The sequence below is a fragment of the Protopterus annectens genome, chromosome 9.part0, assembly GCF_019279795.1.
Source record: "Protopterus annectens isolate FY-2018-M chromosome 9.part0, PAN1.0, whole genome shotgun sequence".
Lineage (NCBI taxonomy): Eukaryota > Metazoa > Chordata > Ceratodontiformes > Protopteridae > Protopterus > Protopterus annectens.
The window spans coordinates 1618841107-1618866233 of record NC_056743.1 but is presented as its reverse complement, the minus strand read 5'-3'; the positions used below and the strand labels follow the sequence as shown (position 1 = coordinate 1618866233).

Below are 25127 nucleotides of genomic sequence, written 5' to 3'. Positions count from 1 at the left end.
TAAGGGGCTTATCTGATAGGTATCTATGGCCCTGTGTCCAAATTACTCTGTCAGGTGGGTACACTCTAACTTAACAGTAAATATATCTACACATGGCTTTAGTACTTTCTGTATCCCCTGATCCATGGTATGAGATAGTTGTGTTGAAAGGGCAACCTCATACATTGAGGTATGAGACTGAACCTCACTGGGAACGTCAACCACAAGATCTCCAACTGATTCTTCTCTAGCCCACTGATTTTACACAATACCTGTGTTTCTCTAACATGATATGGCTTCATCAGGTTAACATGGCAGTGTTTGCTCTTCTGCCTCCTGTCTGCCAGTGTTACCATGCAGTTAACATCGTTTAACATTCTCACAAATAATGAAAAGACTTTCTCATGGTGCCTGAAGTTCACTGTGCTCTACAGAATAAGCCCCATCACGTTCTTTCAAAAATACTTCTCTTTGTTCCTGGCTGTTTGATCATCTCTGACCCTTTGCTGCTGTTGAACTTGTGTCAGGTACTCGTATGTCTTTCCCATGAGCTCCCTTAGCCTGGTGGAGAAATTTCACTGTCATGCACATAGCACTTTAGTTTTTATTTATGTAGGTCTTATATAGGATGTTTTAAAACAGAAATGTTTTTTAAGGATTAAATTATTACATTTTTAATTGTGCTTTGCTGCTGTTAACTTTATAGGTGCATTTTTACATTATGTGTCTTGTTCTCATAGAGTTGTGTCAGGTTTCGATTCTGTGTTACAAAAGGACTGATGGAAAACATTTGACTGAATTTTAATGGATCTTCATTGGATAATTAATGTATGATGTCATTTATTGTTGAGTATTTAACATGATGAGTTATGCTTCAGCCCACATCTGACGAAGTTGTTGAAACGAAAATGGATTTTTACTACGTTAATGGTGTTTTTTATACTTCAATAAAAGTGTTTTGCTGCATTAATTCCCTCCGAGGCTTTATTGTTTCACTTTGTGAGGTAGCTCTCTGCTTCCTTGTTTGGTTTTAATCACCTCGTTTTTGCCTTACCTTGGTTTACAGGGTCACATAAGTAATGAACAAATATATTTACAGATACAAGGATATGCTATAAATCATATACATATTTACGGATGTAAAAATCCTGCTACAACATTTAGTTCAAGAAGAAACAGTTTACAAAGTCAAAATATGGATTGAAAAATGGAATTATGCTTAGCAGAGCTTAATAGATAAGATATACCCATAATGCCTTTTTCAACAGGGTTAGCAGCATATCATTATAGAGAGAGGTATGAAGACTTTAGAACAGGCAAGTGAGAATAGTTTCAGGAAAGGATTTTTGAACTCATACTCCTTAAAAAGGGTTCATAAAAGCTGACCTTTCCTTCAGACAAAATGTCAGTGGTACCTGCCATTAACCCTTGCTCATATCAATAGTAGTTTGATGCTTAGCTCCACCCATCTGCTGTAAGGCTTTATCTGTCCTGGACATGGATGAAGCACCTGACTTTATATGACTACTCAGCTCCCTGCAGCCTATACAGAACTTGGTGCTGCCGTTTTCCTCTTCCAAGGTTTGTTTATCCCACTCAACTATCCTGTAAGGGGCTTATCTGATAGGTATCTATGGCCCTGTGTCCAAATTACTCTGTCAGGTGGGTACACTCTAACTTAACAGTAAATATATCTACACATGGCTTTAGTACTTTCTGTATCCCCTGATCCATGGTATGAGATAGTTGTGTTGAAAGGGCAACCTCATACATTGAGGTATGAGACTGAACCTCACTGGGAACGTCAACCACAAGATCTCCAACTGATTCTTCTCTAGCCCACTGATTTTACACAATACCTGTGTTTCTCTAACATGATATGGCTTCATCAGGTTAATGTGGCAGTGTTTGCTCTTCTGCCTCCTGTCTGCCAGTGTTACCATGCAGTTAACATCGTTTAACATTCTCACAAATAATGAAAAGACTTTCTCATGGTGCCTGAAGTTCACTGTGCTCTACAGAATAAGCCCCATCACGTTCTTTCAAAAAGACTTCTCTTTGTTCCTGGCTGTTTGATCATCTCTGACCCTTTGCTGCTGTTGAACTTGTGTCAGGTACTCGTATGTCTTTCCCATGAGCTCCCTTAGCCTGGTGGAGAAATTTGGGACATATTCCATTACAGACTCCTTGTGGAAATGATAGTCAACCTCCCACTCATAAGAACTAAATCCAGGGTCCCATCACCCTGTGATCATATAGAAACTCAAAGGGTGAAAATCCTGTGAATCCATGGGGTAGCCCTCTATGTCCACAGAGGAGGTGGGAATGCTACCTATTACACTTCTACATGAACTGGTCTATGAATGCTCTCAACGTGGTCTTCATTGTAGAGTTTAACTTCTCTACCAGACCTACCATGATGAAAGTCTTTAACAGAGTATTTGCCACTTTATCTGCCTCAATAACCCCACCTCAGGATATCTAGTAGCACAGTCCACTCCCAATAGAATAAACCTTTTACCAGTGGATTTTGGGGATGCAAGGAGGACCCACAATGTTGATAAACAAATACTGTCTGAAATAGTTCCTCATTAAAAGTCAAAGTCTTCAAAGCAGATTTAGCTTTAACTCCTGCCTTTCCATTAACTTGGCATTCCTCAAAAATTGTTCTGGTACCCTTACAGATGTTTTTCAGTACCTGGGCAATGTAGATGCCTTCTCTCTCTCTTTATGCATTATACTCATATGGTCTGAAAATGCAATACTGTGGTTTAAAGCCAGAAGTGACCATTAGTAGACCCTTGGCACTATCAGTAGTTTTATAACATCTCCCTCTTGCCTCCGTCAGTTGTTCACATTCTGTAAAGTAACCCTTTGTCCAAATATACGAAATTCCCCATCACTGATGATCAGGACCCTGCTTAGCTACTGCCTTCAAGCTGTGTAAAGTAGTAGTGACTGAAAGTTGAGCCTGTCTCAAAGGTTCTTTGTGATCTACCCAAGGTCACACTTTAAAAGAAGTTTGGTATTTTTGACAATTGTACCTGAAATTCAGGCTTGCTAGTACCATAGAACTTACCCACTAAAATAACACTTTCCAAGGAAGTCCAGTACCTTTCCATAGCCATAGCTCAGACTGGACATTTTGCTACTAAGCAGCTCTCCCTCCTGAAATAGAAGCATCAGAAGCCTGGGAAGGAAGGGTGGCTAACTCACTTCCCTGTGTGCTTACCTCCATGCCTGCCTGCACATAACCACATGTACACAACATACTGCATTATCAGAAGCATTTCCTGTTTTAGCATCTATTAGGATATCATTGAATACCGCCAGTAACTTTTTCCTTTTCTTTTCTTCCTAATCCAAATAAACGCTTGCCAGTGACATGAGAAAACATGTCCATCCCATGGCCACATTCTAGTGGAGTGCCTGGCTAAGCATTACTCCCTTTGTGCCACTGCAGTCCAATGACATTCATTCCCAGTGTTACATCCATCCATCTTGGCAGTGGTCTCTTTCCACAACACCATGATATGATAGCAACCACTGTGCTAGTTTGCGGCAGTGGTTGTCTACATTGTTCTAGTACTACCTCTGCTTTCTGAATGCTGTAATATTTGCTCCTCACCTTATCTCCAGAAGGCAGTCATACCATGCCTGCCACATTGGTTACATGAAAAATATTTAACCCCAAGACATAGACATGTACCAGAACTTACTGCATTCCCCTTTGCTTGTGGAACCTGCTGTGATGATGTAGGCTGATCCCTTTTGTGCTGATTCCATTATACACTATATTGTGCAGTTTTGACTTCCTACTCAGACAGAGGTCCCACTTCCAGCCCATCTCCCCAGCAGTTTTACACCCCTGGTCTGCTAACCAAATTATCATGTCCTGAGGCAGACTGCAGAGTGCTTGATCCCACACCAAAAGGTCTTCTTCCTTTAACATGTAATGAATTGACATCCACTCATCCACCTCGGAAATAATGTGTTTCTTCTGGAAAACAATCCTTTACACCATCAACTGTATTTCTTCTCTGAATTTCTTTCTCTGTGATTTAAAAGTCAGTTTAAAATATTCAAATATTCAAATACTCCTTGCTTAACTTTATCATAATTCATACCATCAACATAATACATTTTTGGTATAGCACACATTCCTTCACCAGTGGGCAGAGGAGATAAAAACCACAGTCATTCCAGTTGCCCAGGTGAAATGATCAAAGTCATTAATGCTTTTATACTGAGTAAATAATTTGGTACTAAGCTCAGCATCTAGTGTTCAGCATTTTTCCCTCCCCAGGGCTTACATGTCTCTAGTGAAGGACAGACATTTCCTTTTTGCGCTGGTACCGATGTTCTCTTTCTTCAGCCTGCTCTTACTTTCTTTGCACCTCCAACTGCTTCATTGTCTTAACTGCCTCGGTCTCCAGCTGTATGACCTTCAGTGTTAGCCTCTAAAGGTCCAGCTAGCTTTTGAAGTTGTCTGGGGATGGGTTGGGCTCTCATTTTTCTGCCTGCATGTGCCTGGCTGTCCCATGATATATCGAACTGCATTCCAGCTGCACATAAGTACTGCTCTCATGTCCTACTTGGACGCACTAGTATGTTCCCCTAATTTTATATTCCTTAGTCAATTCTGACCCTAATATTTTGGCATATTATTCACAGCTTATTTCTGTCTGGTTCATAAACTAATTCTAACTAAAATCTGTATAGAATATTTAACTCTGTGTACTTATTTTGTGGCTGCAAGGGTAGACACACAGCTTTGATGACAGGATTGCTTTGCAGGCTAAACAAGTTTAATTCAACATTCGCACAATTGCTCTCCATTGTAAAGTCTAATAGTCTAACAAAATTGGTAGTATGAGTTGAATTTCACCACTGCCAACTATAGTAAAAATAAAAATGTATATACCTAAACACACACACATTTATATATATATATATATATATATATATATATATATATATATATATATATATACAGTAAAACTGATGGGGATTTAAATCTCAAAACTGATAATCAAGGTGAATGGCCACCAAAATTGTGGTCTGCTAAGTCATGGCAATGGTAGCAAACAGATTTAACTATAAATATGGCACACAAATATGCAACAGGAAATAATTCAATGAGTGAAGTACAGCCACAGGAGTGTCCAAGAAATGGGAACCATTGCCCTGGATATGGGCTTTCACCACATACATGAAAGAACAGGTTTGACACTGACTATCCGACTCATCAGAGTCTTTTGCCTGGCTAACCAAATCCCTTTCTCAGCACTTTCTCTGAGATTCAGTGCTTTCCCTTGTTCATTTCACACACACACACACACACACACACACACACACACACACACACACACACACACACACACACACACACACACACACACACAAATACGCACAAGAGTTCCTAACCCTACAGTTCCCTACCACTACAGCTCTCTGCCCTATCTCATACTAGTAAACTACCATCAGCCCAGATGATTAGTCATGTGAGCTCCCAGTTACTGTTGCAGTCATGTTAATAAGCCAAATAATTACAAACGCAAATTACAGGGTAAACAACAGCCTAATTAATTAAATTGCATACCAGCATCTTGTTCACTAGTTAGCCATACACACTCTCTTATCAAATAATATATACATGAATATATAACAAGATGCAGACTTTTAAAGGTGAATAAAAATACTTTACTTAGAAACAAATGGGTTAGCAATGCTTTTGACAGTCAAATATGCAGAGGGAGATACTGGATTTCAGATAGAAGCAGAACATAATATTTTATGTTTATCTAATGTTATTAATTTTATTTAATTATATTTTTGTTACTGGGTAGACTTATTATTGTAACATCACCAATTGCAAGCTCAGTCTGGGTAACATTCAAAACAGCAGCAACAATTATGTGACAAATATAACCAATCGTGAAATACAAAGGTAATACAATCTCTTCTTTAACAAGAGAGATACTGTGTACATATTTTATACAATATTGAGGTGTACATTTCAGGAGCAGAACATTGGAATCAAAGGAGTAGCAAGAAGAGCGTGAGAAGTGGGTTTAGCCTTATAATTTGTAGGAGTACTACTTGTATAGGGGACAAAACAAGAGATAAGTAACCATACAGATAACAGTATCCATGGTAACAGAGGCACTGAGAAGGGTAAATATTGTAAGACAACAATGAGCAAGTAGAAAGAGAAACTGTGTACATATTTACAGGAAGCAAATACAGTGGTAACTGATATGACTAGCAGCATGAATAGAGTAGATGTGTGAGTGAATTAACCTAGTGCAGAGTAGTGTTTATTTAGTGATATGTCCTGCACTCTGGCATTTGCAGTCCTATTGCTCAAGCAAATACTATTTGATTTGAGGCCAAAACTTAGTGTAATTAGTATGCATAGCGAGATGGTGAGGAAGGGACAGCCACTGTTTTGGGACAAGAGAAGTGAAACCTGAGTCAGACCTATGTAGCTTAGTAGCTGGCATTTAGAGAATAGTAGATGACATTTAGAGAACGTGGTCTACTGTACCATGACTTCTGAGGTTGTAGCTTGGGGCATTAGTGATAAGTTTCATTTCAAGTTTCGAAGAGATATCTTGGTGGAGCAATTTGGAGAGTTAGGAAACCAGAAGTAGATTAGATCCAGCTTGTACTGGGAGCAATTTTGCCTTCAATAAAGTAAGGCAAAAGGGTGAGAAGAATTGTTGAAGATGCACCCAGGTTTATTAGATAATGTCTTTAGAGTTGAAATATTTAAGTTAAAGGAAGTGTCAAAGGTAAGTCATATGCAAGTTATGCAAGCAAGACACCTTTCCCAATGGCTGCCCTAATGGTGATGAAAAGAAATGAGATATCTGTGAGTCCAGAAAAGGAGGTAGTTGATATTAGAACTAATCTTTTGACTATGCTTTTGAAAGTTAAGAGATTGGCTGAGCTAGATGTCTGCCTAGTTATCTGAATGAAGTGATGGTGTCAATAAGGCCATTGATCCAGTCAAAGCTTGAAGGAGCTGAGAACTTTGAAGTCTTTTCTTAGTTCCAAAGAGTTTAGTCTTGGCTTTGGGGCTTAAAAGAGAAGCGTTTTTGATGTAAGCCATGTAAGATGAGTTATAAGTGGGATAAATCAAAGGGTAACTAATGTATACAAATGGAAAATATTATTGGTGCAAGCATTGATCCCTGTGAAACAAGAGTGACTGTAGGCAGCATGTGACTGAAGCCAGTCTTTACAATAAATGATCAGTTAGAAAGTCTTGGAATCACTGTGCGGCTTCAGTACTGATGCCAATGTCTAGTAGGTATGCTACTGTTTCTGTGTGGACCACTATTTCAAATGTGTGGGTCAGTTTAATGAAAATGGCACCACTAATATTTCCTTTATCCATGATGGTGGCTATGCCACTGACCAGAGCCCAAGGTACAGCCAATGTACCCCTACCTACATGGTAGCCATATTGATTTTTGGAGAGCAAATGGAATATTATCAGATCTGAGGTAAGTTGGTTAAAAAAGAGTTTTTCAAATATTTTGCTGAGGGTAGAAATTATGGAGATGGAATGGTAGTGGATGGTGGAGGGTTTTGGATCTTTCGATACAGGTAAGATAAAGGCTGTTTTCCAGATTGTGGCCATGGTGCTAGTTGTGAGCATAAGGTAAAAGCAGTCTGTACCGTGATAAAAAAACAAAGGCACAACTTATCTGGTTGAGATGCAGAGTAAATTGGGATCTGTTAAAGTAATAGAGTAATTTTCTTGACAGCAATTTTAGTATAGAAAAATGAGAGAAGGTGGATTTCACTCTATTTGTTAAGGAAAGGAAGGAATGCTGTGCCTCAATGGGACATTGCAGAACTATGTCAGGCAGTCAGACTGTATGCAGATGCTGGCAAGACAGGTAATGTGTCCTTGTAATAAATGTTTCTTTGGAGAAGCTCACTCAGAGATTTTACTTACTTCAATCCATTAATGACTGGGAGAGTATGGGAGTGTGGTTTATTTAGATATGAAATATTTGACTTTTTGCATATGGATTGCTTGCTTGGTGATATTCTGTAGGTTGGTGCAGTGTTTTCTACTTTTGGTGCAGAATATTTTTTTGCAGGCTTCCTCTAAAGCCTACATTAAAGTTTTAAGTTCTTCTGTCAGCCTTTCAGAGCTGGTAAGTTTAAATAGTCTGAAGACTATGGGAAAGTGAGTATCTTGAAGAGTTAAAAGAAGTTGAGCATTTTGATTTCTTGTGATACTGGAGTCATTCAAGCAAAGTATGCACGATCAGTCCATGCTGAAATGGTGAGCTTGCAGTTTGTCACATTTGAGGGTGCTTGGATCTGAAGAAGACAATCTTTGAGGGGCATTTGATGTTCAAGTTTTGTATGTGGAATATTATAGGACAGTGGTCACTGAAGGTTGGTGGGTGGGTAGAGATAATGGAAATGTTGGAAGGATGGGGAAATTATAATGATGTCTAGAAGTAAGTGATGATTTCATGTTTAGATTAGATCTGGTTGGCTCAGTTACCAGTTTGAGTAGTTTCAGATCAGTAAGAATTTTGGATATATCATGCTTGATGCGGTTGCAGAACTTAAGGTTGAAGTCACCAAAGATAAATATGTGTATGTTAGGAATTGGTGCAGATAGAATGCTATGCAGAAGAGCTTAGAATTTTATAACTGTGGTAGGGTAGAAGGTAAGCATGGACAATGTATGGGGTGGGAAGATGACCTGAGTGTCAACTTAGTGTGAATCCAGTGTGTCTCATCATGAATAAAGGGAATGGTCTGAGTGACAACAGAACAGTTGAGTCTGGATTTATGTATGGGGATTGTACTACCACCATTACTAGTTCCATTCAGGAGTTAAACTTGTACTTGTAACCTGGGAAATAGTAACTGTGTTTATGATCATTTTTGAACCATGATTCTGTAATAGCTAATACATTAGTAGAGTGGAAGGCTAGAAAGGTGTTATATGATCCAGCGTGTTACGTATAAGATTGAGAATGAGTAGAGCACATGTAAGAGATTTAAGGATAGGTGGGTGTGTATGAGGTCTGTGTAAGTTTGAGGAAGGGTCATTACTGGAGAGGATATTTTAATTTTGAAAATAATGAGAAGTGGAGGGAGGGAAAGTGAGACAGATATTTTTGTAAGAACCATTTACTGAAGAAGTGTGGGGGGTATTTAAGAGTGTTGGTAGTGATATGGATTGTATCATTTAGTGGGTGAAGCTGTAGGGGGTAGAGTTGTTTGCAGCTGGATTTTTACCTGATTTTGGTATTCTGACTATGATGTGGCCATGTTGAGAGCATGAGTAAACTGCATACCTTTCAAGTGTATCTCATTACGAGGAATGTTCTTCATTCTAACTCTTATAAAGTTCATATTCCTCATTGTTCCACATTGAAAGGGTCTGTCGCACATTTAGTTTTAAGAATTTGTGTAGCTGATATCCATGGTAAATAATACTATAGCATATTAATTCATCAAAGGAATTTTTTATGAACATAAAATAACACACTTTAGCCACCCATTAGCTTCCTAGCTGAAGTTGCTAGTAAGCTGTTAGTAAGTGTTCTACATTTTGGCCATTTGTTCCACATTATAATAAGTGATTTTCCACATTTTTGAGTCAGAAGGTTGAGAGCTATGGTAAACTGTACCCTTGATGAGGCTGAGTTGTATTATTATTCTGTTTTAAACATGAAAAAAGGCAGAACTGAAAATAAATATGCACTGCTTGCAATAGGTTTTGTTATTTTGTGTTTCTCTTGTAAAGATACAATATAGCCATACCTGGAAGATGGAAATAATAAAAATTAAAAGTGTTTCTCCTAAACTGTAGAAGTACCAGCACTGTATCTAAGGCAGAAGACAGATAAAGCACTATGATGTTACACACAACAGTTTATAGGTGTGATAGTTCAGCTTTAAGATGCAACATAAAAATATTTGTGCTTTGTATTTGCAGTTATTACTTATCAAGAGAACCCCAGAAAACAAAACTAGTCATATTTCCTTGTATGGAATATTCTGTTTATCATGTTACAGTAATAGCTCGTAATAAAGGACAGTTTTTGAATATGAAGTTGAACATGCATTGTTTTATTTTTAGCTAATCTGAGCTGAGAGCACTGACCATATCCACAGAGCTAGTTTGATAGACTGATCTGACCATATCATACCTTGAATGACCATATCATACCTCATGTGATGATATCATACCTCATGTGCTGTGGAAGTCTACTAAGTCCTACTTGACTGTGGACTTTAACTTAACCATGGTACTGAATTTGTAGCACTCACACTAGGATTCCTTCAGTTATGTTTATATGAATTCACCGTCAGACTATCATAACTAACCATAGCATAATCCAGATGAAAACACAATAAAAAAACATTTTCTGATGGAGCAGATTCCCTCGTATGCCCAATTTAGGGGACTTCACCGCTGGAGTCTCCTTACTTACACTAACTCCCCGGTCTCAGTACTATGGAGGAAGGAGGAAACTGAAGAAGAAAAAATAATGAATCACTACCAGTGCTGCAGTAGCAACATGATTATTTAATATCTTGTAGTAATGAAGTTTGATTCATTTTTTATGTGCAAGACATTAATTATGTAATTTTTCATACATTAGAAATACATATTTTTTCATATTTCACCTACTTAATTATTGTATTTTATTCTGCGAAATGCAGACATAGATGTATACCAAAAAAAATGGGATAGTTTGGGTTGTCTGCAAAAATGTAACTAGAATTAATGTCATTACATTTCAAGTCAGATATGCATATGTCTGCAATAAATCACATATAAAAGACTTTCTTGTTGCAGTAGTTAAGAATTACTGTTGAAATAGTAAAACCTGTCTTGTTTCATAAATATGATGTTTTTGTATGAAAAATCATTATGCCACTAAAAGTATAACTCCAAAATTATGCCTAATTCTATCTTAAATCTTACATTTAACGCAACCCAGCCCCTAACTCCAGCTATGAAGCATACCTCTCTACTATAGAGATTTTTGCAGAATGTTCAGATTTATACCCCATGTTTCGTTCTGTTCCTCATAAAATTTCTTGACAATCACTGAGGATTGAAGTCATTAAATAATGACATACATTTGAGTTTCAGACTAAATATCCTTCACAAAATTCATGCAAGCACAAAAGCCATTATCATAGTAACTTTCAAAGTTTATAAGAGCAATGTTTAAAATTTTGTAACTATTTTTGGGCCTTTGTCCGTCAATTGTTTTAGGTTTTGTCTAGTTTTCTTTTCCTAAGAGGTTGAGAGCTATGCTGTGAAGTCAATTAATTCTGCAAGCATTACAGCAAGACAGTTGACACAATGGTCTTTCATCTCAGACAAAATTTAACCGAACTGAAATCAGCATTTTTAAAAATGGGTTTCAGCATTTTTATTGACCAGTTGTCTTTACTCAGATACAATGGAATTTAGAAATTAAAAGAATAAACTATCACAGAGAAGAATTGGATAAGTGTATTTATACTAAGTTTTAGGGAACAGGTAGTAAATGCCTTGTGTTTTTTGTATGAGCACACTATTTGCTGTAACAGTCTAAGAATGAGGAAGTAGCTGTGTGTGTATAAAATATGTCAGTCCTTAAGTTAGACAAAGAAAATTTAGGAGAAGAACAGGCCCATGGCAATGAAACTGTAAATATATTTCTATGTCTGTGAAATAGTAAGTCTTCTTTTTTCTTTTTCTTTCGGTTGTTCCCATTAGGGGTCACCATGGCGGATCATCTGTTTCCATTTCTTCCTGTCCTCTGCATCTTGTTCTGTCACACCAGCCACCTGCATGTCCTCTCTCACCACATCCATAAGCCTTATCTTAGGTCTTCCTCTTTCCCTCTTATCTGGGAGCTTTAACTCTGCCACATCCAGATCTGACTCCTGCCTTTTTGTCAGTGCCACTGTCTCCAACCCATATAACATAACTGGTCTCACTACCCTCTTGTAGACCTTCCATTTCACTTTTACTGGTACTCATCTATCACAAATCACTCCTGACACTCTTTTCCACCCACTCCACCTTGCCTGTACTCTCTTCTTCACCTCTCTTCCACACTCACCATTACTCTGAACTGTTGATTCCAAGTATTTAAACTCATCCACCTTTGCCATCTCTACTCCCTGCATCCTCACCATTCCTCTATCCTCCCTCTCATTCACACACATATATTCTGTCTTAGTCCTGCTGACCTTCATTCCTCTTCTCTCTAGAGCATATCTCCATCTCTCCAGGGTCTTCTCCACCTGTTCCTTACTCTCACTACAGATCACAATGTCATCTGCAAACATCATAGTCCATTGGAACTCCTGTCTGATCTCGTCTGTCAACCTGTCTATCACCATTGCAAATAAGAAAGGGCTCAGAGCTGATCCTTGATGTAATCCCACCTCCACCTTAAACGCATCCATCACTCCCACCGCAGACCTCACCGCTGTCACACAACCCTTGTACATATCCTGTACCACTCTTACATACTTCTCTGACACTTCCGACTTCCTCATACAATACCACAACTCCTCTCTAGGCATCCTATCATATGCTTTCTCTAAATCCACAAAGACACAATGCAACTCCTTCTGACCTTCTCTGTACTTCTCCATCAACACTCTCAGAGCAAACATCACATCTGTAATGCTCTTTCCCAGCATGAAACCATACTGCTGATCACTAATCATCACCTCCCTTCTTAACCTAGCTTCTACTACTCTTTCCCATAACTTCATGCTGTGACTGATCAATTTAATCCCCCTGTAGTTACTACAGCTCTGCATATCACCCTTATTCTTAAAAATCGGTACCAAAACACTTTTTCTCCACTCCTCAGGCATCCTCTCACTTTCCAAGATTTCATTAAATAATCTGGTTAAAAATTCCACTGCCATTTTTCCTAAACACCTCCATGCTTCCACAGGTATATCATCTGGACCAACAACCTTTCCATTCTTCATCCACTTCATAGCTATCCTTACTTCATCCTTGCTAATCCGTTGCACTTCCTGATTCACTATTCCCACATCATACAACCTTCTCTCTCTCTCATTCTCTTCATTCATCAGCCACTCAAAGTACTCTTTCCATCTGTTCAACATACTCTCCTCACTTGTAAGTATGTTTCCCTCATTATCCTTTATCACCTTTATCTGCTGCACATCTTTCCTAGCTCGGTCCCTCTGTCTAGCCAGTTGGTACAGGTCTTTTTCTCCCTCCTTAGTGTCCAACCTTTCATACAGCTCTCCATATGCCTTATCCTTAACCTTTGCCATGCACCTCATCTCCTTATACTCCTGTCTACTTTCTTCATCTCTCTGATAATCCCACTTTTTCTTCGCCAACCTCTTTTTCTGTATACTCTCCTGTACTTTCTCATTCCACCACCGGGTTTCCTTGTCCTCCTCTGTCCAGATGTCACACCAAGCACCTTTCTAGCAGTCTCCCTTACTAGCTCTGCTGTAGTTACCCAGCTGTTTTGAAATAGTAAGTAAACCAGTTACTTTTTTATGTTTTTTTATGTACACAAGACTATAACTTAATGGACATTTTTCCTGTTTGGTATCTAGATAATTAATAAATGTATGCAGCTGTCATTTGTTTAAAAGTCATATATTTACATATGCTTGATATTTTTTTTTTGTGAAACACAGATATAAATGAGTGCACCGAATACAATCAAACTTGTGGTAACTACTCTATCTGCACTAATACCAAAGGAAGTTACTACTGTACGTGTCAAAATGGGTTCAGGTTGACATCTGGGGAACACACCTTCACAGATTCAAAATCATCTTTTTGCAATGGTAAGACATTAATGCTGTAAAGACATTTTTCTTGTTCAGTGAACATTACTTCTGTATTTATAATATCATGCCTTTGTACTAAGATGTCTCTTTATAGAATATATATATTTATTACCTACACATTAGAGACTGTTGAGCTTAAGAAATGGTATAAAACCTGACATTGCTAACACAGTTCACTATCATATGAGATAAACTGTAATAGTAAATCATTAGCTTTTACATATATATCAAGTGATCCAAGGAGACAGTGATAGTATATTCACAGCCATCCAAATTCCTTTATTTTCTGCTCTTCTAGATGTCAGTAACACAATGATCTAGCCTGCCTGCCTTCTGTTAGGGTAGGTGTGCTTGTTTCAGCTTCTTCATTATATCCTCCCTTATCAAGTCTTGATTGCAATAAGGGCTTAATTCCTATGAACCCCAGAGCCAGCTGAAACTACATAATTTTCTACATTTTTAATCAGCACCCCCTGCTACTTAAATAATAAAAAATATATATATTTTGTTCAGTCGTTCTTACTGTAACTGTCTTAGTTTGCTGTTCTGTGTGCTCTTATCTGCTCAGTTGCTCTTACTCTGCACTTATTGCTGCTTGCTAGTAGCCTCCTAATTTACTGCCTTCTGCGCTTGTTTTTAGATATTTGTTAATTTAATTGCAAAAAAAAAATTCTAAGCTTGTTTCCTGCCTTTCCTGTAACTAGTCTAGTCCAGATACAGATTTGCTGTATCCAGGTCTGTTTGTAAGCTTCTGAGCTCCCCAAGCCTTTCTGTGTTGGAGGGAAGCCTCCTAGCTTATTAGTGAAAGTAGTAAGCACTAGGTAGCCTATCTACCACAAGAGGAGTGGATTCTGGCCCAGAAATTGTAGTTTATTGGCCATTTGGGCAGTCTTTCCATCTCTTTCAACTATCTGGTTTAAAAGCCTGTATTTGCGCTCATTTCCCACCTTTCCTGTAATTAGTCTAGTCCAGATACAGATTTGCTGTATCCAGGAAAGTTTGTAAGCTTCTGAGTTGTATCAAAAGCTCTGCTCTTCGATTTTTTCCTTAGATCTGCTAGTTCTCTCCTCTCCTGCACTTTTACTAGCTTATTAGTCTAGCACTTTACCAGACTTTTTGTAGCAATTATTGTAGCACACAAAAGTGATATCAGCACTAAACACTCTACAAGGAAACATCTCCAATACTTATTATTAATGCCCACCCCACCAGGTATGTCTAAAGGTCAGTTCCCTGTGCTTTCTCCTATTAACCTGGTGAACTTGGGCATCCTGAGGCAATGTAGCAACTGCCTCATGTACACCAACAACCCTCTCTTCTTAACTCCCAGCACTCAGACTTGCGAGAGATGTACTTATATATACAAATTAAAAGCCACTCACTCTCCAGCCAAGACCAGAACACCTGGTCAAGAGGAGAAGGTCAACACTTGCACCACACCACATGGAACACATAGCCCTCCAGAACACACACCAGCACTGCCTTCACATAAAAACACAAGTCACACACCCACTTTCGTGGAGGCTCTCAATAAAAATCTACCCAAACAGCAGAGACCTCCAAGGCAGGAATGCACTCGACCACGACAACACAACACTTATCACGAGGTACATAACTCTCCTAAACAGTCTGCCTCTCAACCAAAGCCCCTAAGGCAAAACAGCATGCCCAACTCACTAGTCATAGGTGATTTGATAGTGAAGCACACTGATGTCCCACTCACTAGGTTGAATAAGGAGAAAGTAACAGTCAGCTGCATGTCAGGTGCCAGGATCCACCACATAATGCAAGCACTCAGGTTCCTCAACAACAGGTACAAATATGACTCAGCCATTTTACATGTGGGGGTGAATGACGTGAGACGTACCTCCCTGTACTACAGGAAAAGAGACATGGAGGAGCTCTCGGATTATGTAGCCCAGGCAAGTATGACCCTAGCCCTGAGCAGCATCTTACCATCACCCAGAATGATACCACAGTACAAGCAGAAAATGATTGATTTCAACACTTGGCTAAGTTTCTCGTGTCACTCTAAGGGGATCGAGTATCTGTCTGCCTGGGAATGACATGATTGACAGACCTCGATGCTTTGCCAAAGATGGCCTGCATCTGTCACCCCTGGGCTTCTGGATACTGACCAAGGCTCTTGCCATCCCTATAGTGCCTTTTTTAGGTGGTATTCCAAAGACCAAATTACCATCGTAACAGCTACAAACAAATGTAATCTGAGGGTCATGCTGCTCAATGCTAGAAGTCTAAATCTCAAAATGCACTTGCTCCAAGCACTCCTTAAAATGGAGAACATCGACCTTTGTGCTGTAATAGAGACCTGGTTCAAGGCAGCAGAAAGCACCTCTACACTACCAGGCTATAACTGTTTTCACACCTTTCAGCCCCAGAACTTCTACCGAAGCTCCAAAGGCGATGGTGCTAACATATTCATAAAGGTTGCACACACCTCCAGACTGGTAGCCCAACATAATGCATCAGAAATACTTCAGGTGCAGCTAACACTGGGTAAGACAGCAATTCAGGTTGTAGCCTACTATAGGTACCCAGCCATGTCACAAGACTCACACTCCACATTCCTAAGCACCCTGGAGAATATTAGGGTCCAATCTAACACTCTCATACCAGGCGACTTCAACTACCCCTCCATTAACTGGGAAAACTACTCATGTACCAATACACTTGCCCAACATTTCCTGGAGTTCATTAATTCCAATGCCCTGGACCAGCTTGTTCTTCCCCCACTAGAGGTAGCAACATCCTTGACCTGGTCATTACTAACATGGGTGACCGTTGCTCTACACTAATAGTCAGCTCCTCCCTGGTTAGATCCGACCACAATCTAATCACCTTTGAAATCCACATCCCTCCCTCCCTCCTGCACTGTACGAAATATAACCAAGACGTTCTCCTCCAAAAAAGGAAGCCAATCTGGTGGCCTCCTGCCATAAATAAATCTACAACAGAAGGAGGAAACTGATGCGGAATAAGGTGAAGCCCCAAGACTGGAAAAAACCCTTTATCAGCCTCAACAAAAAGTTGACATCCCTCATCAAATCCTCTAAAGCTAGCTAGCTATGAAAACAAAATTGCAGCAGACAGTAAAGACAACCACAAGGCCTTCTATAGTTATGTAAAGAATCTCCATGGCAATATCCAGATTTGCTCTGAGCTACTATACAACGGTACCTCCTATACCGAGCCAACAGATATTGCCACTATACTGGCCGACAGATTCAGTGCCAACTTTATCCCCCACCCCCAAAAGACCAATCCAATCCCAGTAGATTGCCAAACACCCAGTATTACTGCTGCACAGGTTAAAACAGCACTGTCCAAGGCCAATAATACAGCTTCTATGGGACCTGACAATATCCCTGGATGTGTTCTACATGAACTACAGAGTTAACTGGCATCTCACCTGTGTGCCCTGTTCAATCACAGCCTCACCTCAGGCTTTGCCCCTACTGAATGGCACACTGCTACAGTCATCCCTCTCCACAAAGGAGGAGTGACTACAGACCCTGGAACTATTGCCCCATTAGCTTGACAAGTCTGATACTCAAAGCTATGGAATGCATCATCATGGATCTAATAAACAAGGATATAGGGAATCTCAAAACTCTGGATCCCACACAGTTTGGTTTTGTGAAGGGTAGATCATGCCTGCTCAACTTGGTAGACTTCTTTGAGTTAGTCACCAGAGCTGTGGATGAAGGCAAGGTGGTTCATACAGCCTACCTTGATCTGGCAAGGCCTTTGATACCATTCCCCACTCAGGAATCATAGAAAAATTCACTAAGCTAGGCATCAACCCCTATATCACTAGGTAGGTTGCAAACTGGCTCACAGATAGAACCCACAGTGTGAAAGTAGCTGACTCCAAGTCAGACTGTCGACTAGTCACAAGTGGAGTCCCACAGGGTTCTGTTCTGGGTCTTCTCCTGTTTGGTATCTACTTCTCTGAAGTCCAGGCCAACACAAAGGGACTCTGGCTGACAAAGTTCGCAGACGATTGCAAGTTGAGAGCTATCTGATCATCCTCAGGTACCTCTAATTCTTAATGCAGATGAGATAGTCATCTACAGAATGGCCTTACTGAGACCAACAACTGGTGTCAGAATCATGGCCTTAAGCTCAATGCCAAAAAATGTGTCATTATCCCCTTTGGGAAAAAAATGAGTTCTCATGAATTACCACATTGATGGTAGTCCACTGAACAAAGAAGGTGTTATAAGAGATCTGGGAACACAGGTTGACAGCAACCTCTCTTTTGATCACCACATCGCCACTGTGGTCAGAAAGTCATTCTATGTGGCACATCTCATTACTAAGGGTTTTGCATCCGGGAAGAAGGAGGTCATTGTCTCCCTCTTCTCTTCCATTAGTCCAATCATCGAGTACAATGCCCCATTTGGCATATACCTCACTGGACACCTGCAATAACTGGAGAGGCCGCATAAGTACCTCACAAAGAGGATCCTAGGCCTTAAACACTTGACCTATATGAACAAACTCAAAAAACTCCAAATATTCTCTGTCTCATATCACCTACTTAAAGGCGATCTCTGTCTGACTTACAAAGCCATGTCTGACCCAGCCCTGTTAGAAATGCTACATTTAATGAAATCCCAATCATTCCGCACCACACTATCCAGAGACCTCAACCTCATTACTACAATCAACAGAACATGCTGGAGGGACAGGTTCATAACCCAGAGACTGCCCATGCAATGGAATAGACTTCCCATACATGTCAAGCAGAGCACCTCTCTGACCCTCTTCAAGAGAAATCATGATGAGTGGATGGGAAACAGAAAATTCACCCCGGGGATAACTCCAGTTGCTCTACTCGACAGAGGAACTGGGAACTAATGTCAGGTGGCACGATGCCAGGGTAATCTTATGGCTAGACTTGTAATGGCCCCAGTACACACCAATGAACCTTTGAACCTATATACCAACTCTGAGATCACACTACAGCGAGGAAAATGGCAAATCCCAAGTTCCATGCTATACAGCGATCTCAATAGAAAGTGTTTGGAGTTCCAAACGATAGTGTGATAGGGATCCACCTATATTATATACATATATATATATATATATATATATATATATATATATATTATAAATATATATATATATATATATATATATATATATATATATATATATATATATATATATATATATATATATATAAATATAAACATGAGTATATAATGAGTCCATTTATTCTTATCTTCTGGGATTACTTTATGTATAACTGTTACCCGTTTTACAATCACATGCTGCTAATATTACTAAGCATTTGTCAGTGTCATGTTGATTTGACATAGTATTGCAACATGGTAAAACAAGTTCTGCTGACTGCAAAACTGTGTTCAACCACGAACCAGATAAAATGAACAAAAATGCAGAACACAGCACCACAGCAAACCATTAAAAAGCAAATGGCAAAGAGCAGTATAAAATCCAAACAGACTTTTATTCGAACACAGGTGAGCGTTTTCACGATAAAATCACTTCTTCAGACTATACATGGTTTGCTGCGGTGCTGTGTTCTACATTTTCATTCATAGTATTGCATCATATATATTTCTGATTATTTCAAGTCTTCGTGATTTTTTGTCGTGGGCTCCATTCAAAATGCAATCCTTCCAGTGGGATGCTCCCTGCCAATAAGTAAATAATTTTAGTAGGAAGAAATAGCCAGGGAATTGTTATGGCTAGGCTTGTATATGCCTTAAGGCCGATAGCCTAGTACCAACCTATGAACCTATAATTAAACAAGCAGGTAGGAGGCAAATAAATAAAGCCATATTTAGTTAGGTGTTGACAGGAAAAGTAGCTATCAAACAAGTATGATTAATTTGTTTTGTTTATTGATTGATTATTTTTTTTTCTTCATCCAGGTAGGTTCCCATTTACTTGTTTTCCCCTTTTGAATGCAACACTAGAGGAGGGATGCTTTTTGCAAAACAAAGACAAACATGTGTGGATAAGGAAAAGAATATGCACTGTTGGTCTGTTGGGAGTATCAAAAAACAAAGAAATAAAGAGATTAAAATGATATGCATAAAATATATTATACAAAATTAAAGTTGGAGTAAAAAAAAAAAAGAAAAAAATGTACTTGTGATTTGGATAATGGTTAGTTTTGTCAAGATTAGCCTGCTATGTACCACATTTGCTAGGCAGCTGAACCTAAAGAGTATTTCAGCCATCCCACAGGACAAAAAGAAACGGATTTCACCTCGCAAACTTCCAATGCAAGAGGGGATGTATTGCACATCATTTAACTATCATTAACTCCAATGACACTGAATTACCCAGAAAGGATGGAATGTCTTTGGAAAATCAGTGACTGATACAATGAGATGTGACTACATGGGAGTCATTTGACTGGTCCTCATCTAGATATATAATTTCAATACCATTAAGAGCTGCAAAATAATTACTAATAAATACAAAAACATATTTTACATGAAGATTATTTATCATGTACATATTTATTTCATATTATTAAAAATTATGCAAGGTCTTCAAAACCTTCAGGTCTTATAATACTAGTATTAGTAAGGTAAGGAAGATAAACTTTCTAGGCTCTAAGCCCTTCCCTCATCATGTCATGCTTCATCATCAGCATCTAAGCTGCCTCACCTCATCAAGTAATGCCTCATCATCAGGATTTAACCCCTTCCCTTGTCATCTAATGCCTCATCATTGGGCTCTAAGTCCTTCCGTCATTATATCATGCCTCCTCATCAGGTTCTAACCCCTTCTATCATCATGAAATGCCTCACCATCGGACTCTAACCCCTTCCCTCATCATTTCATGCCTCATCTTCAGGTTCTTGTCCCTTTTGTCATCATGTAATGCCTCATCATCTTCACTAATGCTCCAAATGTTTTTGACATCATTGAGCTAACAGAGAGAAATGGCCCTCAGTTTTTTAATTACATCCTTCTGTAAAATCTCATGTACTTTGATGGTTTCTTGTTTTGATCTGTCTTGTTTATGAATAGCGTGCCTGTATATAAGGTTTTATATCAGATCTTTCTTTTTTGTCTAATTTTTAGATTTTTATGTTCTACATTCCTCTCCCTGAGTAGTCTTGGCCTTGTTCTCTATTTGGGACCAAACACCACTCTACCTAGGACTTGTTTATTTGTGTATTGTCTATTCACTTTGCACAATGCTTATTCTACAAAGCTTTCTTTGCATAGTAAGTGTGCACTAGGTGATACTGACTGTGTTGAATGGGGCTTTACCAATTGTAGCTATTGTTGTTAGGATATCAATAGATATCTATTTACATAGCTGTATCAACATACTTTATTCCCTTTGTTTCCGGTTTTCATTATGGAAAGTTATCCGAGTCTAAGAAGCACGATTCTTGTTGGCATAGAATTCCACCCCAGGACAGGAATGTTTTGTGCATGATAATTTACGAGTGCAGCATTTAAAGTCAGAGTGCAAGAGATGCAAGGTGTTTGTCAAACAAGCTTTGACAAATAAAAGGAATAAGCTTGTGTTAAATGGTTTAATTCCAAAGATAGGTTATCCACTAATGAGTACCTTCTTCCTCCAAAGAATCCAAAGATTATTCCACTGTTTTTCCTGCAAGCCAAAAAAATAAATAAAGAAAGATAAGGTTGAGACTGTGAAGAAGATGGAAGCCTTAGAGAAGGCCATTTCCTTGAAGGAATCTTCTCCTGTCCAACTGAACTGGTGTACATGAGAGGAGGTGTAGGAGGAGGTACAAAATGAATCTGGGTTTCTAAATTAGTGGTGAATGTGCTGGAGAATTATCTACCAAGCCTTTGTAGAAAAGGCACTGTGTCTTCTGTTTTGGAAGCAGATAGCTCCTTCTGGTCCTAGGTCTGTCAGAATATTCAGGTTTATCTTATGCACCAATAGTTATTGTATCTCCTTGGTCATTGACTACATGAAGATGATGAAGGCTCTTTTGCAGGAAGATGTAAAGTCAAGCGTCATCACTCCCTTATCTGGATTCAGGATGTGCAGTTTTTTTCTCTTTTGTGTCTGGCTCCTCAGTAGCCTCTTTCCTGCCTTTAATCCCAATGAAGCCAAATAAATGTTGTAGACCACCCCCTACCTGAATAAGCATGCACATCATCTCCTGGCACATCCTTCAAAGACCCAAGCTGTTAATTGGTCTTGGCTCACCTGAAATAAAGTCAGGGCTTTATTCATCTTTACCACTGGAGATTGCTGCAGTTAGATTTTTAATTGCATGTCAAGAGGAAATTGGATATGTTCCTTGAACCTGCAAGATGAATATCTGCATATCAACATTGCAAATGAGTCAAGCAGATTTCTTTACTTCCATGCAAGAGCTTGTAATTAATAGTCTCACTATCTGCTATTCATTCTTACTTCAACTCCAAGGATGTTTATCAGATGTATGTCCACGGTTGCGGTGAACTAGAGGTTACAGAAATCAAAGGTGTTTTTTACCTATATATCTGACTGCTAGCCACTACAAAATCATTGATGTTGGTGTCAGCATTAGTCTTTATTAAACTGTTTCAGTCCTTAGGAATCACAGAGGAGACACAGAAATCACAGATGTAGCCATTTGTAAAGCTTCACCTTTATTTGTTCTGCTGTGAAAACTCTGCTACACCAATTTACGTAAGGCATTCCTCCCATTGAGAAGTTAGCATCTCAGCTTCTTTAACTTAGTACACTTCCAAGAGTTTTGTGAGACAAAAAATAAGGACTAATGTCAGATGCTGCTTGCCTTGTCTGCCATGTCAGATATTAAATGAGAATTCTTCTGCAGACTCTGAGGTCACAATGATTACAATGTGCACATCTTCTAACAGGTCAAATATGGATCAACAAGGACTGCAAAGCACATGCAATTTGGTGAGACCATATTCCCAGTCATATTCTGGACTATTATTTCCATGTTCCTTTACCCTTAGTCACCATCACGATAGATACCTCAACCATAAGGTAAAGGAAGCCATTGTCATGGACAACATTTAAAGCTGCCTAGTCACAATTTGAAGCCAGTCTGCCGATCAGTGCTCTGGAGAGTATGGCAGTTTTCCTACTTTGTATATATTTCATAAATTCCTCCCTCAAAGTACCATTGCCCTGCACTCCAGCAACATAAACAAACAGGGAGGATTTCATTCTTGCCCCCTATGTTAAGAGGCTATGATGTATAAGAGTAGACTATATCATTAAACCACTTTCAGATAGTAACAAATATTTCTGGAGAACCATGATCAGCTACTGTTTTCTAATGCCACACAAGTGGTCGCTCTGGTTCTGAGTGGGATGATACCACATCTGTCACTGGAGGAAGCCTTGTTGCTGCCAATATGCATCCCTGACTAATGTGAAATACAGCAACTTCTACTCCCATATCTATCCTAATCAAAGCAGCCAAGGGATGTTCTTGTAGAGAAGAGGCCAACAAGGTAATAAAGGGTCCTCTTTTTCTTTCCTGTATTTCCTCATAGACTCAAATTTCTTCAGAAAGTCAAAGAAAATAAGTCCATAGCCAATCTCATAGCATAATTCTGGTGATTATCTATATGGTTCTCCCTGCTGGACCTTCACTTTCTGGAGGTGCTTGTTAAATTGAAGACAGTCAGTACCCTCTAGACACAACCATCTGGGAAACCTTACTCAGACTTCGATCACGTATGTTTAACTACATGGTTTCTCTATTTCCATTGATGGCCATGAAAGCTGCATACCCATCTTAGGTCACTCAGGTAATTTCAGACCCAACACTAGAAAGACATATAAAAATATGTAGAGAAGGACTTTCCATTTTGGGTGCCCCTTACTTTTGGCAGTAAAAAGTTCTGAATTCCAAGTCTTATATGTCAAACCCCACACATGGTTTGTCCTAAAGACAAAGTGGTCTTGCAGACAAACTCTACCTTTATGCCAAAATAAACCACTGAATCAAAGTTGAATTAGTTACAATCTGCTGGTGTTCTTTACAATTTATTCTAACAGAAGGGAGAACATTACCTAGTATAGATGGGCATCGGCAGCTATGATTTTACTTAGACAAGGTAATAAATCAAGGAAAAAAAATTAAATTACTTGTTACCTGTGCTGCTAACAATTTTGATTCCAAAGTATCTAATTTCATTCAGGTCAGATAGATTTTGGAATGCATTAAGAAGTGTTGTAGTAAGTACAACAAAACTCTGCATTTTACCCCTGCAGCACATTTCATTACAGTTGTGGCTACATTGCAAGCACTTTTTAAAATTGTATCTCTTGATGACATTTGTGCAACTGTAAGATAGGCTTCCCTAAATACTTTCATAAGACAGTGCAATCTGGATGTTGTTTCAAAGTATAGGGCACCCTTGAGGGTCATTGTCACTCTAGGATGCCATGCAGCAGGGTGAACTAATGCTTTTGAAAATGATGGCCCCCACCATGTCAGGTATGAAAGCTATGTTTCTTTAATAATAAAATATTTGCATTGTCATGGTCTAGTCTCTTCAGCATACCCACATTCATTTCCCTGGCCTTGGCAGAGGACATCTACTAAGGAGACTTACTTGTAGCATAGTTTTTATTATTATATTTTGATTTCCCCTCCTTCTGTTTTACTTACTTTAGATTTAAGAGTTATTGAGGAATGTGAATCCTTAATTTTGTGTGTGTGTGTGTGTGTGTGTGTGTGTGTGTGTGTGTGTGTGTGTGTGTGTGTGTGTTATTCTTAAGCTACTTTTGGGCATAATATCAAAATTCAAATTGAATGAACATATAAAACAAATATTTAGTCTGATAATGGAAATTTTGATTCTACTACAAAGAGATATTATTCCAAAACAATTAGAAATAAACACTATGAATTGTATAGCTTAATAAAATATAAAAAGTATATGATTGCAGAAGCTTGGAATTATAGGGACAGCTTTTTTCAGTACTATAATAAATGCAAATGCACACAATAAAATACTAGAGGAGAGGTTTCTTCTATTGTTACACAAAACTGTTTCTTGGTCTCATATAGAAATTCACCATAACATGGGAACAGCGGCAGTGGATACATCAGGCTTAACTTATCTTAATAAGTTGTACCTAATTGTGGGATATCTTACTCTGACTAACTAGCTAAAATTGAAACCAATCTCACTAGCAAAACACATCACAGTGTTTTATCAAAACAATTAAACTGGCTCAAATTCCCAGACCAGCTTAACTACACACAGCTAGTCACTGCCCGTAACATCCTATATTCTCTCATTAAATGCATAGCATTACAGAA

The 25127-nt window shown here is 38.8% G+C and overlaps 1 protein-coding gene across 1 annotated transcript in view; it reads left to right on the top strand.

Annotated features, from left to right (window-relative positions):
* LOC122810730 (latent-transforming growth factor beta-binding protein 1-like) overlaps positions 1-25127 on the top strand; it is a 573718-nt gene that overhangs the window by 264115 nt on the left and 284476 nt on the right. Inside the window, exon 15 of the mRNA XM_044082294.1 lies at positions 13678-13830. Coding sequence (XP_043938229.1) covers positions 13678-13830 — 153 coding nt within the window. The remainder of the gene's footprint in view (positions 1-13677; positions 13831-25127) is intronic.